Raw genomic sequence first — 20535 nt, forward strand, 5'->3', positions numbered from 1 at the left:
AAAAATGACGGCGGGAGACATGCACTCAAACACAAAGACCACACACACACATACCTTTACTGGTATTTATGGAGAATGCTTTTGAGGGGGTTTCAATTTGTTTATATGTTCACACTTCACACAAATATTTGACGAAATTCTTCGACAGTAACACTGTAGTTGAATGTGTGTGTCAGTACATTCATTACAAATCAAACTTTCATACAATAGTCATCAAACTAAATCAAACTGAATTGAACATTTAGTTCAGAAACTTTGTAAGAAATCCATGAGAAAATAGGTTTCCTTCAGAAAAGGTGTAAGTATCCTTAAACATGAAATAAAATACTTCCATCTTTCAAGTATGCTTTCAAGTTTATTCAAACTCTCTGGGCCACCGCTTGATATCTGACCACAGTCTGTCATTTTTTACACAGACAAATAGCGCCACGAAGGTCACTTTCAAACTTTCACTGTATCACCAAGGGTCCAGAAAACACAACAAACAAATCATTTCACAATAAGGGTGGCTGAAATTGTTGACATGTTTTTCTGTCACCCTTATTGTGAAATAATTTCTTTGCCTTCTTCACCGTTCAAGCTTCACAATAAAAGCATTCCTTTTTTTCAATCTGCATTATACGGTTACAGACAAAGACCTATGGGAGTGATCATGATATTAAGATAACACAAAGGCACTAATTCTAATTACAATTTGGAATACAAAAACACAAAAAACGGAAACAAACAAAAGCATGAAATTTCTCTCCAAAAAAGATTTTAGATGAAGACACACCGAAATGTGGTGGTGCTTTGCTAGAGAAGATCTTGGCATTTGCGGACACACGCACACACACAGACACACACACAAACACACACACACCCTGCTCAGGGCTTGAAGGGGTCGGTGGGTGTGAGGCTGGTGCTGGCGTTGATGAAAATGCCAAGGGTTCCGACGGTGGTGAAGACCACAAAGATCCACAGGAACATGCGGTCCACCACCATGGCTACATACTGCCAGTCCTCCCTCAGCTAGGGAGAGGAGCAGGAGCAGGAGGAGGAGGAGGAGGAGGAGGAGGAGGAAGAGGAAGAGGAAGAGGAAGAAGAGGAGAGGAGTGGTGAGGAGGAAAGGAGGGGACAGGAGGAAGAGGAGGAGGGCGGGAGGAGAGGAGTTGTGAGGAGGAATGAAGGGGATGGAGGAGGAGCAGGAGGAGGGAGAAGAGGAGGACCAGGGAGAGGAGAAGGAGCAGGCGGAGGAGGGAGAGGAGGAGGGAGAAGGAGAGGAGGAGCAGGAGGAGTAGGAGGGGAGGAGCAGGGGGAGGAGGAGGAAGAGGCGGAGGAGGAGGGAGAGGAGGAGGGCGGGAGGAGAGGAGAGGTGAGTTGGAAACGAGGGGAGAGAAGGACGGGACAGGGAAAGAGAGGAGGGTGGAGGGGTGGGGAAGGACAGGAGAGGAGAGGAGAGGAAAGAGAGAGAAGAGGGCGAGGAAAGGTTAGCAGAATGAAGAGGAGCAGAGGAGAAGGGAGGAGGAGAGGGGCAGGGGTGAAGGGAGGAGGAGGAGAGGGTGGAGAGGTGGAGGGGATAGAAGAGGAGAGATGATGGGGAAGAAGAAAAGAGAAGAGAAATTTACATTAGAGATAGACTGTCAATGAGACCGCAAGCATGCAGAGACAGACGGATGGAAATGAAGACAGAACGACTAAAAAGAGAAATGGGCAAGAAAATAGTTTGAAAAGGGTGCACGGACCAGAAAAGCGATAACTTCGTAACAAACAAATGAACAAAAAACCAGAGTTACAAACCGCCCAAAAATAATAAAGACAAGAAAAAGGACCTTTAAACGAAATCAGAACAGACATAAAGACCAAACAACGCATACATAGCTGACAAAATGGCCACCGTAGCAGCTCAAGAGGCGTCGGTTGAGGACACTCACAGCTTCGTAGTCCTTCTCGGCCTGCAGGGCCTCAGCGATGTAGGTGATGGCCTCGATGGCAGACTTGAGCTCGTCGGGCAGTGTCAGGTAGCTGCTGGGCCCGTCGATGTACTTCCTCATGTCCGTGGTCATACCCTCCGGCTGGTACCTGCCACAGACATCGTTTCAATACCATCAAAACATCAGTCTGAAGTTAAAGCTGCATTGTAATATATTTAATCAAGTTTGTAGCGTCACATTACCGGAACATATCTCTAGTCAATGCAGATTGAGAGGGAATTCAAATATGTTAGCAATAAATGTTAGAAGTAATATTTCAATAAAAAAAAAAGTAATTTTAACACATTTATTTTAACAAAAATATGAAAAACATAATTGACACACACACACACACACACACACACACACACACACACACACACACACACACACACACACACACACACACACACACACACACACACACACACACACACACACACACACACACACACACACACGGCTGATGCTGAAGGACAGAGAAATATTCACTTGATTCATAAAAGAAAGTCGAATAACCTCCTTGACCAGGACAAGCCAAAAGTAATTTAGCGAGTATTTGGAAATTAGGGTGCACATTGCAACCAACTGAATGAACCCCCTCACCCTTCCCCTTTGGTAGCCTGTACTGGCCTGTATCGTGTAAGGTGCCAGTAGGTTCTTCAAAATTATGTTATCGTCATCGACAGCATATAATAAAGTGTCAAGTGCCAAGTGATGAGTGTAGGATGAATAGATTCATAAATTGTAAAGTCTGTAAAACTAGAGGTCATGGTTTAGCAGTAAACGTCTTTTTACATTGAACATGGTTGTTTTTTACACTCATCAATAAGTCACTTTAATCATGAAGCTAAATGACTTCACTCCCCTGAAGTCCAGAGTGGACCGCAACATGGAGGAGAAGCAGTTGTTGCCATTTGTGGACTCCTTGAGTGCTTTAATATCACGGTCAAAAGCTGTGTGCTCCTCCAGATGATATGATGAACCCATAAACGACGACGTGTGGTTGTGTACTCGTGCGAGCAAACTCACACAAATACGTGGGTACAATGTTCGACATGGCTACAGGCTAAGTTCCTTCCTTGAAGTCTCGTTAACACTTTAATTAAAAGTAGATTTTGTTTGCTCCTTAAAGGGCCATTCGGAGTCAAACCAAAATTATAGGGATTCAAGGGATTAGACTCGAAATTACATGCCATGAAGTATTACATGCCATTTCTGCAGTCCGTTCCACTAATGCCACTGATTTTTACACATTGCATATCGAATGGAAACGTAATGAGATGTACCATACATCTGCACATAGACAAACAATACAAACCATTTCACACAGTAAGTAAACATGGCACCCAATGTTTGCTTCATGATATATGAGCTTTAATCCCAGGCATTACCACACTTTATTAACATTAATGACTATTCTTTGCCACACATCCGCTATGTTATGAAACAACTAGAATATGAAACACCTTTGTCAGATATCTTTGAGTGTGTGGCGGAGGAGGAAGACTGCATTACCATCGGCTCAGGTGAGAAGCTGATAGACGAGGACTTGCAGTACAGCACAGTTACCACTTGGGGGCATTGTAGTGCCACACTTCGAAACAGAGGAACTATCTCAAGAAGATTTCTGTCTGTTGTTGTCCTCTCTCGCAGCGTGCCTTGACTATAAACCCCCTTGGTATTCATTATGCTACGTTTCTGTGTGCGTGTGTGGTTACACCCACACAACCGAGGTGTGCAGTTGTGTGGCAGGTGAACCTGTGACCGCACGCACGTACAAATACACACAAACACACCCACAGGCAGATGCTATCAGATGATTGGGGTGTGGGAGAGAGAGACATAGAAAGAGAGAGCCAGCCCCCCCTCCCCCACCACAAACACACACATCCCCATGGCGACATGTGTCCTAGGTGTGGTTGGGTCCCTTGATCGGGGAGAGGTGAATGACTAGTCAGAGGCACTATTTCAACCCCCCCCCCCCTCCCTCCACCAACATGACCACCTCACCCACCTGCCAAGAGTCTCAATAAACCTAATTAAGGAGCTCTGAATGTGTGTGTGTGTGTGTGTGTGTGTGTGTGTGTGTGTGTGTGTGTGTGTGTGTGTGTGTGTGTGTGTGTGTGTGTGTGTGTGTGTGTGTGTGTGTGGAGAGATACTGCTGTCTCATCGGATTGTCCCTAATAGAGATACTGCATCCTCCCCCACCTCCCACCCAACACTCGTGGGGACATTCACCTTCACACACACGCGCACACACACACACACACACACACACACACACACACACACACACACACACACACACACACACACACACACACACACACACACACACACACACACACACACACACACACACACACACACACGCACGCACGCACCGCTGTAATGTGTCGGCGGTGGATTTGTGCGTCGCCATTATTATTTTAGCAACGATTTACCTCGTCTGCCTCCGCCACCACCCTCCCCTCTCTCCCTCCCTCTGCTCCCCTCCAGGGAACAGCAGACCACAGGGAGGGAGAGGGAGAGGGAAAGGGAAGGGCTGAGATGGGAAAGAGTTGAGTTAAGGGCAGAGACCGAGATGACCAATGAGAGAAATGGATAGTATCAAGGGTACAGAGAGCCTGTGTGTGGCCTTTTCCAAACGGGCGGTGAATTCCGATCTATGTCATGAAGCAGGTGGAGGGCGTCTTGTTCAGAGATGTTTACACGTCAGGGGGCGGACATTGGTGATCGATCCTGGTGCGTTTCGGCTGAGAGGTGAACAACTGAACCACTACGATCCTGAGAGTTTATTCCAAATAATTGTTTGACATATTCATAGGGATATTCCATATTTATTATGGATACTAGAGGCGACAGTGGCTCAGGAGGTAGTGCGGGTTGTTTGGTAACCGGAAGGTTGCTAGTTCGATCCCGGGCTCCTCCTAGCTGAGTGTGGAGGTGTCCCTGCGCAAGACACCCCACCCTGACTGCTGCTGACGAGCTGGCTGTCGCCCCGCGTGGTTGACTCCGCCGTCGCTGTGTGAATGTGTGCATGAATGGAGGGTCTGCGCTGCTGACTGTTTGGGGATGGGGAGGCTGCACCCACATTGCCGCAGCATCACAGACTGCGACGACCGTGCCGCATCCCTACGTCTGCGGGGCGTCAGTGTGGCGGGGGGAGCGTGACATGACTGCGAGTGCGTCGGGTTAAAGCGAGCGTCAGCAGATCGGGGGGCGGTGGGAACGGATCGATGGAACAGCGATCGGTCTCTCATCAGTCACTCGCCGTGACCCGCGTGTCCTCGGCAGAGAGGGATTTGCCTTTCATCACCTTTCACCACAACTCCCCCCTGGTGCGCACAAAACTCATTTGAGTACAAACAAACACACACCTCCACATTATTTGGTAAACTGAGCCATTTGAAGTTTGAAATTCATGTGGTCATGCATCCGTCTCATCGGAGACTGCAAACGTCAAAATATCAACTCGTCAGTATCAAATGCGCTCATGGCTCTTAAAGGGGATGGGAGATGGCACTCTCATTGGTTTATTGCACGTTACGCCCAAACCACACCTGCGGGTAATTAGGCTACTTCAGACCAACCTTTTTTAGATTTAGGCCGGGCGCAAGAGTCATTTATGCGCCGGTAAAATAGCAACATCACCATAGAACCGCCCACAAACATACTTGCGCTTGGCGATTCTCACTTGCGTTTCAGACCGTTAAAATAGGGCCCACTTAGTTGATGAGTCAAAATTGGTATGTACTTTTTCCTTATACCTGAGTGTGCCTTACCAGAAACAAGTACACACACACACATTTAGTTGTAGAGTACAGTAGCACACGTACACACAGATACACACACACCTGTTGGGCTTGGGGAAGAGGAAGGAGTTGGCGGGCTTGCGTATGAAGTACTCGTCGGCGGAGCGGCTGACCGTCTTCACGCTGACCTCACGCCGCACCGGCGTCTCCAGGGACAGCGGGGTCTCCACCTTGGGCCGCAGCATGCCCAGGTAGGGGGGCAGCAGGTGGATGAAGATCTGGTGGAGGGAGGGGTTGGAGGGGGTGAGGAGGGAGAAGGGGTTGGTAGAGAAATGGAGATAAGGTAAAGCCCACACGGAGGTCCTTTTGAGTAGGTACAAAAGGTGGAAACACCTGCAGGTGGATGCAAACAGTTTTTGGGGAGATGGTGAATTGGGGGAGAGTGGTTGTTGGGGGAGGGGGAGGGTGAAGGAGGAGAGGGTGGTGGGGACAGTTTCAAGGGAGCCCAGAGTCTATGCTTAAAGGGATACTTCACCCATTTAGAACCGGCGTTCTATCATTCTAAAACCGCTATTGTCTGATTAAAAAAAAAGTTTTTTTGCCCTCAGTCCAACCCAGTCTTCCCTTGGCCCAGCTTTCCTGATCTAATTTTCTCCCGAGATGACGTCAAATGACGCGTTTGACGTCATCTCGGGAGAACTTTGCTTGCCTGCTAGAAGGGCCAAGGACTACAAACCACTGGTTCCGCTAATTTCATGAGCCCACCAAATTTGATGGGCTCATGAAATTTGGTGGGCTACAGCTCGTGTACGAGATGTAAACACAATGTCCGCCATGTTTCGTCACCGCTTAGCTAGAGAACAAATTTGCAAATGAAACAGCCAAAGTGGATTTTGAAAATCTATTGTTGGATTCGGACATTCAGGGCTATAAGTACGAGCCAGAATACAGCCAGGAAGAATTGATACAAATAGAGGACGAGGTTGCTGTGGCTGCAGCTGAACAAGCCTTGCCTGTTGCCGAGGACGAGGAGCCGAAGCGCGCCGGTTTGCTCTGTTCGCCTATAGACACTAACACAGAGGCCCTGTGCTGCAGCGAATTTCAGCAATGCCAGTTTCTTCTACAATAAATGGCTGAATCTGTCAAGAACGGGGCCATGTGTGTAACCTCTCACCCAGGCTTTACGCCTCATCTGAACAGTTGGGTATTGGATGCATATTTCCGGACCCAGAAAGTGAACTGGAAACGCCAGCCAAAGCCCGCCGGGAGAAACAGCAACTGAGCATAGAGTAAGTGTTTGTTTTTTTTACTAACACATTGGCTACAATAGTTTTGAGTCCTGGGGAACGTGACAATGTAGTTATCCGAAAGTAGCCGATCTTATTGGCAGAGCATAGGCTACTTTACGTTAGCTTGAAGTCTGTGTAATGCTGTATAGGCTACTCAAGGCATAATTTATCTTGCTCTGCTAATGTTGTTCTTTTTTAGACAGTATCGGCTACTTGTGTTGTCCAGGCCATCAGAGCTAATGACCAAGCACAACATGGGCAGTACCGTGGCTACCAGGAGACAGTAGATGCTCAAGATGAGCTGTGACTATTTTGACTCCAGCAAACACACCCTACACGTTTTACTTTTGTAAATAGTTCATATTTTTCTTGAATAAAACTTCAAATTCATGTTGGTTGTTGTGATTTGTTTACTAAGCAAAGTGCTGTTATACTAAAGTAGGCCTACTGTGTAAGATAAACACTTATTTCAACTGGGGAGGAAAGGTTGAGTACAAATACTTGACATGCTGAGCTACTGTAATTAGCTAATGTTTTTATGCTGGGCAGTAATATACAAATTATGCCTTTGAAAAAACATTGGCAAAAGTCTTAACTAGTCAACGTATCAAGGGGGTATGTTTACACAAGGTTTGCTCGCGCTTCCACTTGAGCTAGGACCATGGGTCCTTCCCCCTCCAAACGGAAACAGGCGGGCGTGTGCAGCGAGCGTAATGCACTGTGGTAGAGACACTTTCTGCCTTTTCTCAGGCTAGGATGAAACGATTTCATTTTTTTTTGCACATTTATAATACATAGAATTATTTACTTCATATAACCTTCATATCTCCACCGGTTAAGTATCTCTTTAATAAACGCAATAGCCACTGTTTAAATGACCATCATTTATTTATGCTTGAATTGCCGTTAGATTAATTTTTTAATGTTGCTCTGCTTTTGGTTCATGGTCATCATTTGTTTGCTGTAATTTGTAGGTACGTGAACAGCCAGTATTCTATGCGAAGAGTCCCAAAATGTAAACAATAAAAAAAGGGACTTTTAAGAGTCCAAAAGGGAAAAAGGGACTTTTAAAGCTAGGGCAGGCAGTACTTAAGAATCAACTTTTCTGCCTATTTGTTGCAGTTCTCTTTACATCCTGGCAGCCATCAATAAATCAAATCCTCTGACAGTTTGAGTGTTTACCGATGCAAAAATTGGACAGCTTACCAGTCTGTCTTCCGACCGACCTGGATACCTGCCTGTGGTCTGCCTGTGAGGTCACAATTTTTTTTTGCATCCACCAGCAGGTGTTTCCACCATTTGTACCCATTCAGATCTAACTTAGTGGGCAGTTTTGTAAACACTTTTATTTATCTCCATTTCTCAACCGTTCATTCGATAGTGTTCAGCCCTATAAAGAGCTAGGCACCAGCTCCCCTAGCACCCATGACGAACACCACTCCTGATAGACTCCCTCTGTTACTGTCGTAGTCGCTGTTCGTCCACAGGAAGCTCTGGGAGGCGGTGTGCTCGTGACCAGCGCTCACAGAGTACATTTCCACTGGGCTGACCTCCGAGGTCAGAGCTGAATGCCATCCGCTCAGAGCTTGGCTGTCAGAAGTCTCTCGTCGATGACCTGATGTGGAAAATGATGCGCCCAAGGCCGCGTTGGAGGCAAACGGCTCGCACAACCTAACGCCAGGCTAGGCACAGCACCGAAGGTGGTGTTCCCCGCAGCCCACGACAACTACGACCAAGGTGCCCGTCATTCTACACGACGTGGGCGACACTTATAGTGGCGCGTGGGGGAGAATTGAACGATACTGTCATGATCCGCTCCTGGTTTTCCCATTCACCTGCCGGCCACCCTGATCTCCCCTAATCAACCCAACCACCTCCACCTGTGATTCCTCTATATAAATCCTATCTCTCCACTCAGTCTCTGCCAGATCGTCTCTCGTACTCACAGAGCTTTCACGCAACTCCGGAACTATTCTGCAACGCTGATCCTGCCTGCTTCTGACTTCTCGCCTGTCTGACCACCCGCCTGTTGTTGGGTCCCTGCCGGCCTGTCTGCTTCCCTGTTTCCTGCTCCTCGCCTGCCTGTCTGCCCTCCCGTTGCCGACCCCTCGCCTGTCTGACCACCCGCCTGTTGTCAAGTCCCTGCCGGTCTGTCTGCTTCCCAGTCTCCTGCTCCTCGCCTACCTGTCTGCCCTTCCGTTGCCGACCCCTTGCCTGCTCGCTCCTTGTCTTGTTCCGGTAATCTTGGATTCCGTTTCTGGACAATAAAACCGTTGAACGTTGAACACTGGTCTCAGTCTGTGCTGTTCTCGGGTCCAACCTCACGCCCCATTACAGATGCCCTTCAAAGGATTATAATCATTATGTTGCCTTATATGCTATATGAATGAGATAAGACTTTGAAGAATCTCCTGAAGAGACTTCTTCAAAAGATTCTCGATTCTTCTCGCTTCTTGAAGATATCCTCTGCTGTGACACCAGTATGTCCTCATATTATATATGATAGATTCTTCAGATGAGGTCTAGACAGCCTGATGTTTAGAAAGTGTTGTGAAAGAAATCGATAAGGATGGCGAGGGTAAAAGATGAGAGGAACTGGGTGAAAGGTTTGCAACCAAGTCGGTTGATGTTGAAGCCATGTATGGGCTTGAAGCCATGTAACAACCTTGGCTTGGAGCTTATGGGAGGAATCCCAAAGCCAGACAATAAGAAACTGTTGGCCAAAGCTGGAAAGTAAGTGGTTCCCGGCTTTTGTATTTCTTTCTTAAAGTTCTAAAGTTATGAAGTCTCCTGATCTCTCTCCTTGTTAGAGTTGAAGTGTTGTATTTCCCACCACACACCACCCGCCCCTTTACCGCCAGCCCCCATGGGCTGCACACCTCTTCCTCAGCTCAGTCCACTCCAAAGAGCAGACTACGGGGGGAATCAACCGTGGCTGGTACCACTCCCACTTGAACACTTTACACTTTACACTTTAATACACCTCACTATTCTTACTATTACCACTGTTTTCGTTTCTCAACTTATTTTATTTTATTTTTATCTGTTATTATATTGATGCTGCGACTCATTTTTACTTATGTTTTTACACATCTATATATTTTTTACTCATCTTTATTTACTTCACTTGTGTTGTTGCGGCTGTTGAAGAACCCAGCCTGAGAATTGTACTCTTGTGTACCTGTGCAATACGATGAACTAAAAGCCACTCTGAGTCTGAGTCTGAATCTGAATGGAGGGCGGCGTCGGTCTCACCTTGCGCACCCACATGGGCATCTCGTGGGTGTTGGGCGAGCGGTGGTGGAGGTTGAGCACCACCACGCTGAGGATGACGGAGGCGGTGACCAGGATCATGGTGAACATGATGTAGTTGACGATGATGGGGACCCCCAGAGACGTCTCGGGGACCTTGTCGGCCAGCAGCAGCAGGAACACGGTGATGGTGAGCAGCACGTTGATGGACAGACCCATCTTCTCGCCTGGACACACACACACACACACACACACACACACACACGGAGAGAGGCATACGCACAGGTCGATGAAGCTGACACGACCCCGCATGGCCAAATCCGTTTGGCTTTTAAAGCTCTACGACGTCCCACTTATTTTTGCCGAATTGCATATTTGTAATACTGAGCTGTGTGTACATGTTTCCCATGCATGCGTACATGGAGATGACATGAAGACATTTGAATAAGCTATCGTTGAAACCAGGATGGCCGCCAGGGGATTGAGGCCCATGTTGGTGGCGAAGGAGCAGGGCGACGTACCGGCATCCGGGGGCAGGTAGAAGTTAAAGATGGCGATGATGGTGATGAGGATGCAGGGGATGATGATGTTGAAAATGTAGTAGAGGGGCTTCCTCTCGATGATCAGGTAGAAGGTCATGTCTTCGTACATGTCCTCGTTCATGTTCTTCTTGCTGGCCTTGTGGCGGATGTACCACTCGCCGCTTTCTGTTTGGGGGGGGGGGGCAGAAACCGTTACCTTGACTACGGTCAGGGAGGATGCTCTCACGGTTTCAGTCTGCGGTTCTGGCTATAGTGGCCATGTTTCTGTTATTGACTTCTAAACACTTCCTTGGTATCGTCTTATATGCAACCAAACGAAACCCAACCATCGTGCCCACGTAACCCAAGACAACCCAAATCAACTCACCATGCATCCTGTGAGAAAATGAGGTTCCTCATTATGACATCTTGAATCAATAGATGGAGAACATGAGGTACTTCAGTATGACATCATGATTTAATTGACGTAGAACATGATTTTTCGTTTTGTATGACATCATTATTTAATGGCTGAGGAACGAGCGGTACTTAAGCATGACATCACGATTTCACTGATTTGGTACCCACCGCTGAATCCCTCGTCCAGGACAATCTCGCGGATCTCCTTGCCCTTGGCATCCAGCGCGTACTGCAGGTCGATCTCGGTGGAGTCGTAGGTGTAGGAGCGGAACTGCATGGTGCAGTTCTGCCAGTCGAAGGGGAAGTAGGTGACCTGGGAGGGGGACGCAGGAGGAGAGGGCGGGGACGTGGTGTGTTAAGAGCCGAGGAGTAGAAGGCTTGTACAGTCAGTTCTATTACGACACCGTGACGTTTACAATAAGCGTAAACTCTGCGTTGGCCACGGGAGATTCTGAGAGAGACCGTCTCGCGAGAGCAGCGATTCCCAACCCCCGGTCAACAGACCGGAGCTGGTCCATGTAAGAGATGCGCGGATGGGCTATTATTTCATGCGCGACCGCATCACAAACACATCATTCGTCCGCCATCCATCCGAACCCACCATTTTTAACCATTTTCAAAACCGCACCTGCCCGCAATCCGCCAATTGTATATAGCCTACTATGTAGGATAATGGCTGTTTTTCCCTTGTTTACTTTATTTTTTGAAAAAAAAAGGCCTCGATATTAAAGAAACGCAGGCTCGAGCCTATTAATTCTAAAATTTGTTGCAAGTCCACCACACAACAGTGCACCATGCATGTTCACATGTTTGATTGTACATAACACCCCCAAAGCTTCCCTGCTTGCCTTGCAAATCTAAGTTTTCCGACAATCTTTCTTACCTTCTTTCTTGGCTGTGGCTGTTATTGAATTAGAAGTTTAACTTGTTCTGATCAACTCGCGCTGCCATTGCCGAATGTCACTTCTGAGTCAACTCACTCCATAATCTCATTTAAATTCCTTAATCCAAGAGTGGTAGGATACAATGACGGGCTGTTTTAAAATATATCTCATATCGAAACAAACTAACACAAGGGCAGTCTCATCTACGAGACGTTTGCTTAGTGGCCTATAAGGAAGGCGCTGCAACGAAACGCGACATGGGAGGAGGAGTGTGTGTGTGTGTGTGTGTGTGTGTGTGTGTGTGTGTGTGTGTGTGTGTGTGTGTGTGTGTGTGCGTGCAACTAAACCACTGTAAATAAAGAACTGTCAATGCATCTCTCTGCACTACTTTTATGTTTATTGAAGTCTAAGGTGACTTTTCTTGTGTTGCTCATATAAATGTAATGATTGTATATGAATGCATTGTTCAAGTGAGCCTGAGACTCAAGCATTTCAGTGCTATTCTTTTTGATTGTTGTGAACAGGACAAGATGATACATTGTATGGATATGCTGGTCCATGGAACAAAAAGGTTGGGAACCCCTGCTCTCGAGTGCGTATGTGTGCGTGTTTTGTTATCGAGGTCTCAGATGATCGGACGGATAATCAGAGCATGGCAAAGTGTGAGTGATGTGATGTATGTGTGGGTGTGTGTGTGTGTGTATGAGTTTACGTGTGTGTGTTTGTTTGTGCACCTTGACCCCGCAGGAGCTGCAGTAGAGGGCCGGGGGGGACCAGGTGACGCGGCCGCTGCTGTACACCTGCACGTGCACCTGTAGCGCCACGTCAAACACCCCATCGTTACTATGGAGACAGAGAGAGAGACAGAGAGAGAGAGAGAGACAGAGACAGAGAGAGAGAGAGAGGGAGAGGGAGAGGGAGAAAGAGAGAGAATGAGAGAGAATGAGAGAGAGAGAGACACAGAGAGAGAGAGAGACACAGAGAGAGAGACAGGCAGAGAGAGAGAGACAGGCAGAGAGAGAGAGACCGACACAGAGAGAGAGTGAGTCACAGTGCAGGTTATCAGAGTTCTGTGTCCAACTCCACATGTCCTTGGATCGCTCACCCACGCTCACTCACAATGCTCTTTGAAGACTAAGTAAGATCGCCATGTTTATATGTGTGGTTTGTATAAGGATGTAACACCTGTAAGCATCGAGATGTAGTGTGTGTGGGTGTGTGTGGGTTTGTGCATGTGTTTGAGTAGGACTGCGTAAATCTGTGCATATTCTATATTTCTGTGACTGTTTTTCCCACCTATTTATATATGAGCAGAAACAACGAACACACTATGTGGTATGTGGTAAGGAGACAGGCAGCTTGTGTGCGGGGGGGCCTTGGTAGCTCTGTCATTGGAGAGACATCCTGGATTAATTTGCCTATAAAGCTCTGATAAATAGAGTGGTGGGCAAAGCTGTCTGATTAGGAACCACAGACAGACTGAGGAACGCCGCAGTAAGGAGCTGGGAGGGAGTGTGTGGATGTGTTGATGTAAGAGAGAGAGTGAGGAGGAAGCAAAAGGGGGGAACTAGAAATAAGCTGGGGTAAAGATAGATGAGAAGGATATGACTGGCCTGAATCAGTGTTTTTTTCATTCTCTTTCTTTTTACTCTAGCTCTACTCCAGTGGTCAGTCTGCATTATTCTGGGGATTTGACTTTGAGCCAAATGAATGTGTTAATAGAGGCAGGATAGCCCGGTGGTGATGGTATTTGACTCCAATCTAAATTGGAGTTTTAACTCCAATGGATGTGTGTGCGTGTAGCTTTCTCTTCCAGTTTCCCTCTCTCTCACACCCTCTCTCTCTTCGTTGCAGTGTCTCTTGCCCCCTCTCTCCCTTTTCTCTCCACTGCTCCAGCCCACTAACCTCATGCTACCAGTATGAATGTCCAGTGAAGTATATCCCCATAGAGACGACCATTTATTTGCGTGAAATGTGTGTGTGTTGGCACATGCATGTTTATGTGTGTGCGTAGCTGTGTGTTTGTGTGTGTTTATGCACTTCTACATCTGTCCAAACTGGTTTGTACTCTCCCTCAGGTTTTGAAATATGCATGTTGACTTTTAGAACTGAAAAATCCCACAAAAAATATGTTTGTGAGTGTGTGTGTGTGTGTGTGTGTGTGTGTGTTAGCGAGTATGTGTGTTTGTGTTTGCAAGAGTGTGTGTGTGTGTGTTTAAACCTGAATGTCCACAGACTAAGTAGGCGTCCATGCGAGAGAGACCTTATCTGCTCCTTTTTAACGTCACCGCAAGTCGCCTTGGATGATAGCTAAATATCCACAGGTGCCACGCTTAACAAACCTACCTCACTCTGTTTGGTCTCAACAATCACGTCTTGTTACGGAGTTGGCCCACCCGCCACGTGCACGTGAGTGTTTACATTTAGGGGATGTTGTTGAAGCTTTTATCCAAAGCGACTTACAACTATTCATTCACAAATTCACACATTCACAGACCGGCATCGACCACGCAGGGCGACTGCCAGCTCTTCAGGAGCGGTCAGGGTGAGGCGTCTCGTCAGGGACACCTCCACACTCCATCGAACTAGCAACCTTCCGGTGTCCCAGCCCACCCGCTCTGCCTCCTGAGCTACTGCCGCAACGTGCACACCCCACGCACATCACATGGCTTGTGGCTCCTACTTGTTGTAGAGCACGATGTCGGGCAGCCACACCTTCCCCGAGGGGATGCGCAGCACATCCACACCGCTGTGGTCCTTGGGTTTCCACGACAACCGGTGGTCTGTCCACTCCTGTAGTTCATGCGGAACACACCGCTTTAGAGTGTTGCCTCGTCTGTGTGTGTGTGTGTGTGTGTGTGTGTGTGTGTGTGTGTGTGTGTGTGTGTGTGTGTGTGTGTGTGTGTGTGTGTGTGTGTGTGTGTGTGAGGACAGAAAAACTGCGATGCTTTGCCAAACAGAAACAGAGGGACCAGGGAGGTTGGAGGTAAAGGTGAGTTCAGAATATCATTATCATGATTATTATATTATTTCATTATCATTATTTATGATGTTATTATAAATGTTGGGATAGCTGGGTGCATTCCATGGCCTATTGCATATTTGTCTCTCCTCCTTATGCTTTGTATTTGCCTTGTCTTCATATATTCATACCAATTTAACTATATAGTCGCCATAAATTTCAAAAGGGAACATTTTTGTGTCCCATATTTCTAAAAGCTTTCTAGAGAGAAGAGGCCGTTCCTAAAGAGATCTGTGTCGGCTCGCAGGGGGGGGGGGGGGGGGGGGGAGGAGTGACAAATATATAGACTGTTACACACAATTTTTCAATCTGTCACAGCCTCAATTTAAAGGGGCGCTGGCAGACCCTCCGTCATGTCCCGCGACGCCTTAAGAGCACGATAAACGGAGCGCTTGTCAAAGGAACCAGGAGGAGTGGGTGCTTGTTAAATGGGGTGACCTCGTAGAGCAGTTTAAAACTGAAGGCGTTTACCGTTGAAAGGTGAGTGTGTCCATGCATGCAAAATGAGACACACTGCTATCGGCACACAAAAACGATATAGATTTTTACTATATACTGTATATTATATCCATGCAATTCCTACCAGATTCATCACCACAGTTGTACTCATCTCTTCATTCTTCATGTTCTGAGAAGACAAAGAAAATAACAAATCAAAGTGTTAATCGTAAATCGTTTTCATCTGATAATATGACAAAGGTCTTCCATCCTTGAGTAAAACGATTTTTTTTCCAATTGTTAAGCTTTTTCCAACAACATGAGTACAACTTTGCATTTAGGCTTCTTTTCTCAGCAATACACATAGAACTCACGGATCACAACAACATATATTCGCCCCCTAGTGGACAGTGGTAAACTTTTGATAATCATTTAAAATAATACAAACCACAATGCACAACAACCCACCATATGCCACACATAAATATCACTTTTCATATCCTCTGTGTGAGTGATCCAGTGTTTGTTTTTTATTTACATGAACAGAGTGTCTGTGATGTGATCCGAGATACCGAGGGGCAGACGTGTGGAAACGTTGTGTGTGTATGTTTGTGTGTGTTTGTCTGTGCGTAGGTGGGTGAGTGGGTGTGTTTGTGTGTGTGTGATATCTTGTGAGGCCCCAGCCCTGTGTAACAAGGACTGCTATTTAAAACTAGGCTCAGAAATGCCTGAAAGACAGCTGGTGCAAGGACAGAGGGGGGTAGAATCCTCTCCCCCTATTCTCTCTCTCTCTCTCTCTCTCTCTCTCTCTCTCTCTCTCTCTCTCTCTCTCTCTCTCTCTCTCTCTCTCTCTCTCTCTCTCTCTCTCTCTCTCTCTCTCTCTCTCTCTCTCTCTCTCTCTCTCTCTCTCTCTCTCTCTCTCTCTCTCTCTCTCTCTCTCTCTCTCTCTCTCTCTCTCTCTCTCTCTCTCTCTCTCTCTCTCTCTCTCTCTCTCTCTCTCTCTCTCTGCTCCACTGCTCCCTAGCCTCATGCTACCAGTATGAACGACTAGTGAAGTAAATCCCCATGTCTCCTTAAACGCTGAGAACCACTAGCTGCTAACCATTAGCCTAAAGTTAGAGTGCCACGTATTTATTTGCGGGATTTATGTGTTTCGATGCATGTGTGTTTATGTGTGTGTGTGTTGGGGGGTAATTTTCGGTCATCATTCCACTCAGGAACTTAAACAGTGTTTTGTGAATTTCCCTTGACCTCTAAAGAGATGTAGCGTGTGTGGTGGTGAGTGTGTGTGTGTGTGTGTTTGTGTGTGTACATGACGTTCTACATTTGCCCAAACTTGGTTTATATAGTATTTATACTTTGTATTTCCATAGGCTTTGAAATTACCCTTTCGAACTAAAATAAACCGAAAGAGATGTGGTATGAAGCAGTGTGTGTGTGTGTCTTGGCGCGATAATGTGTGTGTGTGTGAGATTTTGTTCATATTTGTAAAAAGGGAAATTAATGACAATGGGAAGTGGAAGGAACTATTTCCAATAAATTGATTAAATGCATCTTGATCGTGATAAAAACGTTAAACTGATTCTAGGGGTTGGCGAACATGACCCCGCTGAGTAAACAAGAGCTTGTGCATAATTGGGTTTAACTGGCAGAGGTTTGTTAAACTGACAAAATGAATCAACTGCAGGGTTATTGGAGATGTCTGTGTATTGATTTCCATTTTTAGGGACCATTTGTCGTTTACAAACCCCTTCAATAAACATGCTTCAGCATATCACCAATGGAAATTGCCAGTGTTTGTCTTCCGGTTCTTGATGTCTAAATAATTTGTGAAAACGTATAGTTAACTGAAATAGTTGTATAGGATGACTTACTTATTTCATGAAACAAAAACCTTGAGAGGGAGAGAAACGCAAAGAAAAGTCATCCATCGTTGCATGCTTTGAAGCAGTTCCTATATCGAGCCGGCTGAACAAAGGTGACCTGAAATGCATCCCCCACACCTTCACCACTTTTCAGTCAGACGCTTTCATCCCAAATAAGTGACCAGTGATGTAAACATCTTACAGCTAAGACTACAGACATTGGGGTGAGACACCAGATCCTTTCAGCTGGAGGTGGAAGAACCTCCTGACCACTGTACTACACTGGACCTGTGCTCCGGCAGGTACAAATACATCAATCTGAGCCAAGATGAACTCAAAAGTACACACAGACACAGGGGTTTACTTGTGTGCAATACTTGTGTTTACGTGTGTTTGTTTGTGTGTGTGTGTATGTGTGTGTGTGTACGTGTGTATGTGTATAATATACATGCTTACATGCGGGTAATTGATGTGCATTGGTGTGCGTCTAATATTTGTGTGTGTGTGTGTGTGTGTGTGTTTAATACGTGTGTGGGTGTGTGTGTTTAATACGTGTGTGTGTGTGTGTTTAATACATGTGTATGTGTGCGTGTTTAATATGTGTGTGTGTGTGTGTTTAATACGTGTGTGTGTGTTTTTAATACGTGCGTGCGTGTGTTTAATACGCGTGTGTGAATGTGTGTTTAATACGTGTGTGTGAATGTGTGTTTAATACTTGTGTGTGTGTCTGTTTAATACGTGTGTGTGTGTGTGTGTTTAATATGTATGGGTGTGTGTGTTTAATATGTGTGTGTGTCTGTTTAATACGTGTGGGTGTTTATGACAAACCCTCACCAGTCCGACGAAGGAGGTGAGCATCATGCCCACTCGCACCACCACACGCTCCTCAGCGCGGCGGGCCGGCCGCACCTTCAGGTTGTACTTGAGGGGTGCGAAGAGGTCGGACATCAGGGCCTGCTCCGCCAGGATGGACTCCACTGGGGGGAGAGGGAGGGGGAGAGTGGGGGGGAAGACGGGGCACATAAGATCACAGGTGACGGCACATTGACCAATAAGAAATATACAAAAATGTAAAATTAAATGGGACAAGGTATCGATACCTGTGCAAGCATACATTTTTTTTAAGCTCAAAATAACATAATCCTAAACATAATAATAACATAATAATTAGGACGATATTTAAGATAATTTTGAAATGAATAACTGACAAATGGCGACAAAAAATTCCAATATATGACATGATCATAGTTTATATATTACTTGGATACCAAAAAAAAAAATTGAATTTGAATCTTATGTACCATGAATATAGAACCATACATGGGGCTGAGTACGTCTCATCTCAGTGTGTTTTTTACCCTGAATTCATGAGACACACACAGACATAGGTTTGGATTCCTTAGGTTTGGATTCATATTACATATATTTCCCGGGGTACAAGAAGTGAGCCCCTATAGTAAAACACGAGGCGATGGCATCATGGTTTGTTGGCCAACATTCAACTCTGAACAGTGTGTTAGTGAAATAATCAAGTCAGTTAATGACAACTGTCAGCAGGCCAATACCAGCCAACCAACAACTTAAATCGTAGGATAAATGATAGAGGATAAACTATGTGGTCTGTGAGGACCAAATTATAGATTAAGAGGCGTAGCGCACTTATTTCATTGTGCCAAGACGTGCCAAATACGGACTACACGCACGCACGCACACGCACACACACACACACACACACACACACACACACACACACACACACACACACACACACACACACACACACACACACACACACACACACACACACACACCACACAAACACAGGGCAGCCTTGACCATGTGTCGTTGTCTGTGTACAGTCGCACAACCGAACTTACCTCCGACGGCACACAAACTCCATAAGCAACATGGCACCAGGAACAGCGCGCAGCCTCTCATGGTCCCCCCGCGCAATACGCACGCTTCTTTGTCCCGCTAATGAATCAAATCAAGTATAGATCCCCACTACAAGTAATGGCCTGGTTCAGTTTGGTTGTGTTGAATCTGCAGTGTAGTTTGAGTTGTTGAGTTTGGTCACCGGGTCCAACTGTTCGTCTGCTCGAATTACTCTACTGGAGGGGAGGGGAGGGGAGAAGGGTGACTGGGCTGGTGGTGTCACCAACCAGCTGCCTTTCTAGTATCTAAAGAGCTAGGCTAGGCTATAACTTAGATGTTACTACAGTGTTTGTGTGTGTGTGTGTGTGTGTGTGTGTGTGTGTGTGTGTGTGTGTGTGTGTGTGTGTGTGTGTGTGTGTGTGTGTGTGTGTGTGTGTGTGTGTGTGTGTGCATGGGTCTGTCTGCGTGGTTAAAATGACTATCATTAGGTTCATAATAAATAATAATGTGCAAATAGCGAGTATGGGCCCTATTTTAAAGGTCTTAAACGCCAAACTGGCCGCAACTGTGGGTCTATTTAATGATATGCAGCAATACATTAACAAACATCGTTTCTTACATGTGTTCCCCCGTTAATATACATCACCATGGACTGTATTACATTATGCGTTTAGTTTGCGTGTGTTTAAACAGATGGGTGCACACATATGAGGGGCCGCCTGGGACAGAATTCATACTTGGTCTTACACACACTATTATAATCTCGCATATACACCAGTTTACTTATACACACGCACACTATTATACTCCTTTTACATGTATGTATGAGAGTGTATAGTTGTGTATGTGAGCGAATATAGTAGCGTATGTGAGAGAGTATAGTAGTGTATGTGAGTGAGTATAGTAGCGTATGTGAGAGAGTATAGTAGTGTATGTGAGTGAGTATAGTAGTGTAAGTGAGAGAGTATAGTTGTTTATGCAAGAGAATATAGTAGTATGTGTGAGAGAATAGTATTGTGTGTAGTACGAAAAGTGTACATCGATCCACACTTCGCGATTTGACCGTTTTGAGTACACAATCTGGTTCCTTTCAGTACACTTATTTTCGCCCGATCTGAATCGGAATGCCCTACATACTCAAACTAAGGCTAGTAAGTACGGATAGTATGGATATTGGAACACAGCACAGGCATTTTCTGGTCAGTGGCGCAATTGCTTTTACGATCAGTAAAATAGCACCATGTATCATTTGCGTCAGC

At 46.1% G+C, this 20535-nt stretch overlaps 2 protein-coding genes across 2 annotated transcripts in view; one reads left to right on the forward strand and one right to left on the reverse strand.

The window, feature by feature from the left end:
* Positions 1 to 20535, forward strand: part of lrch4 (leucine-rich repeats and calponin homology (CH) domain containing 4) — a 310321-nt gene that overhangs the window by 207545 nt on the left and 82241 nt on the right. The gene's annotated exons all lie outside the window — the stretch shown is intronic.
* On the reverse strand, positions 80 to 19540 carry chrnb1 (cholinergic receptor, nicotinic, beta 1 (muscle)). The gene is made up of 11 exons (XM_030337849.1): positions 19279 to 19540; positions 18236 to 18378; positions 15682 to 15726; positions 14760 to 14869; positions 12811 to 12919; positions 11361 to 11505; positions 10773 to 10958; positions 10255 to 10478; positions 5813 to 5988; positions 1914 to 2061; positions 80 to 1011 (listed from the first exon to the last, which is right to left on the reverse strand). Exons 1-11 carry the CDS (start codon positions 19337 to 19339, stop codon positions 868 to 870), a joined length of 1491 nt encoding a protein of 496 aa, XP_030193709.1. The 5' UTR covers positions 19340 to 19540; the 3' UTR covers positions 80 to 867.

Source organism: Gadus morhua, chromosome 17 (genome assembly GCF_902167405.1).
Source record: "Gadus morhua chromosome 17, gadMor3.0, whole genome shotgun sequence".
Classification (NCBI taxonomy): Eukaryota; Metazoa; Chordata; class Actinopteri; order Gadiformes; family Gadidae; genus Gadus; species Gadus morhua.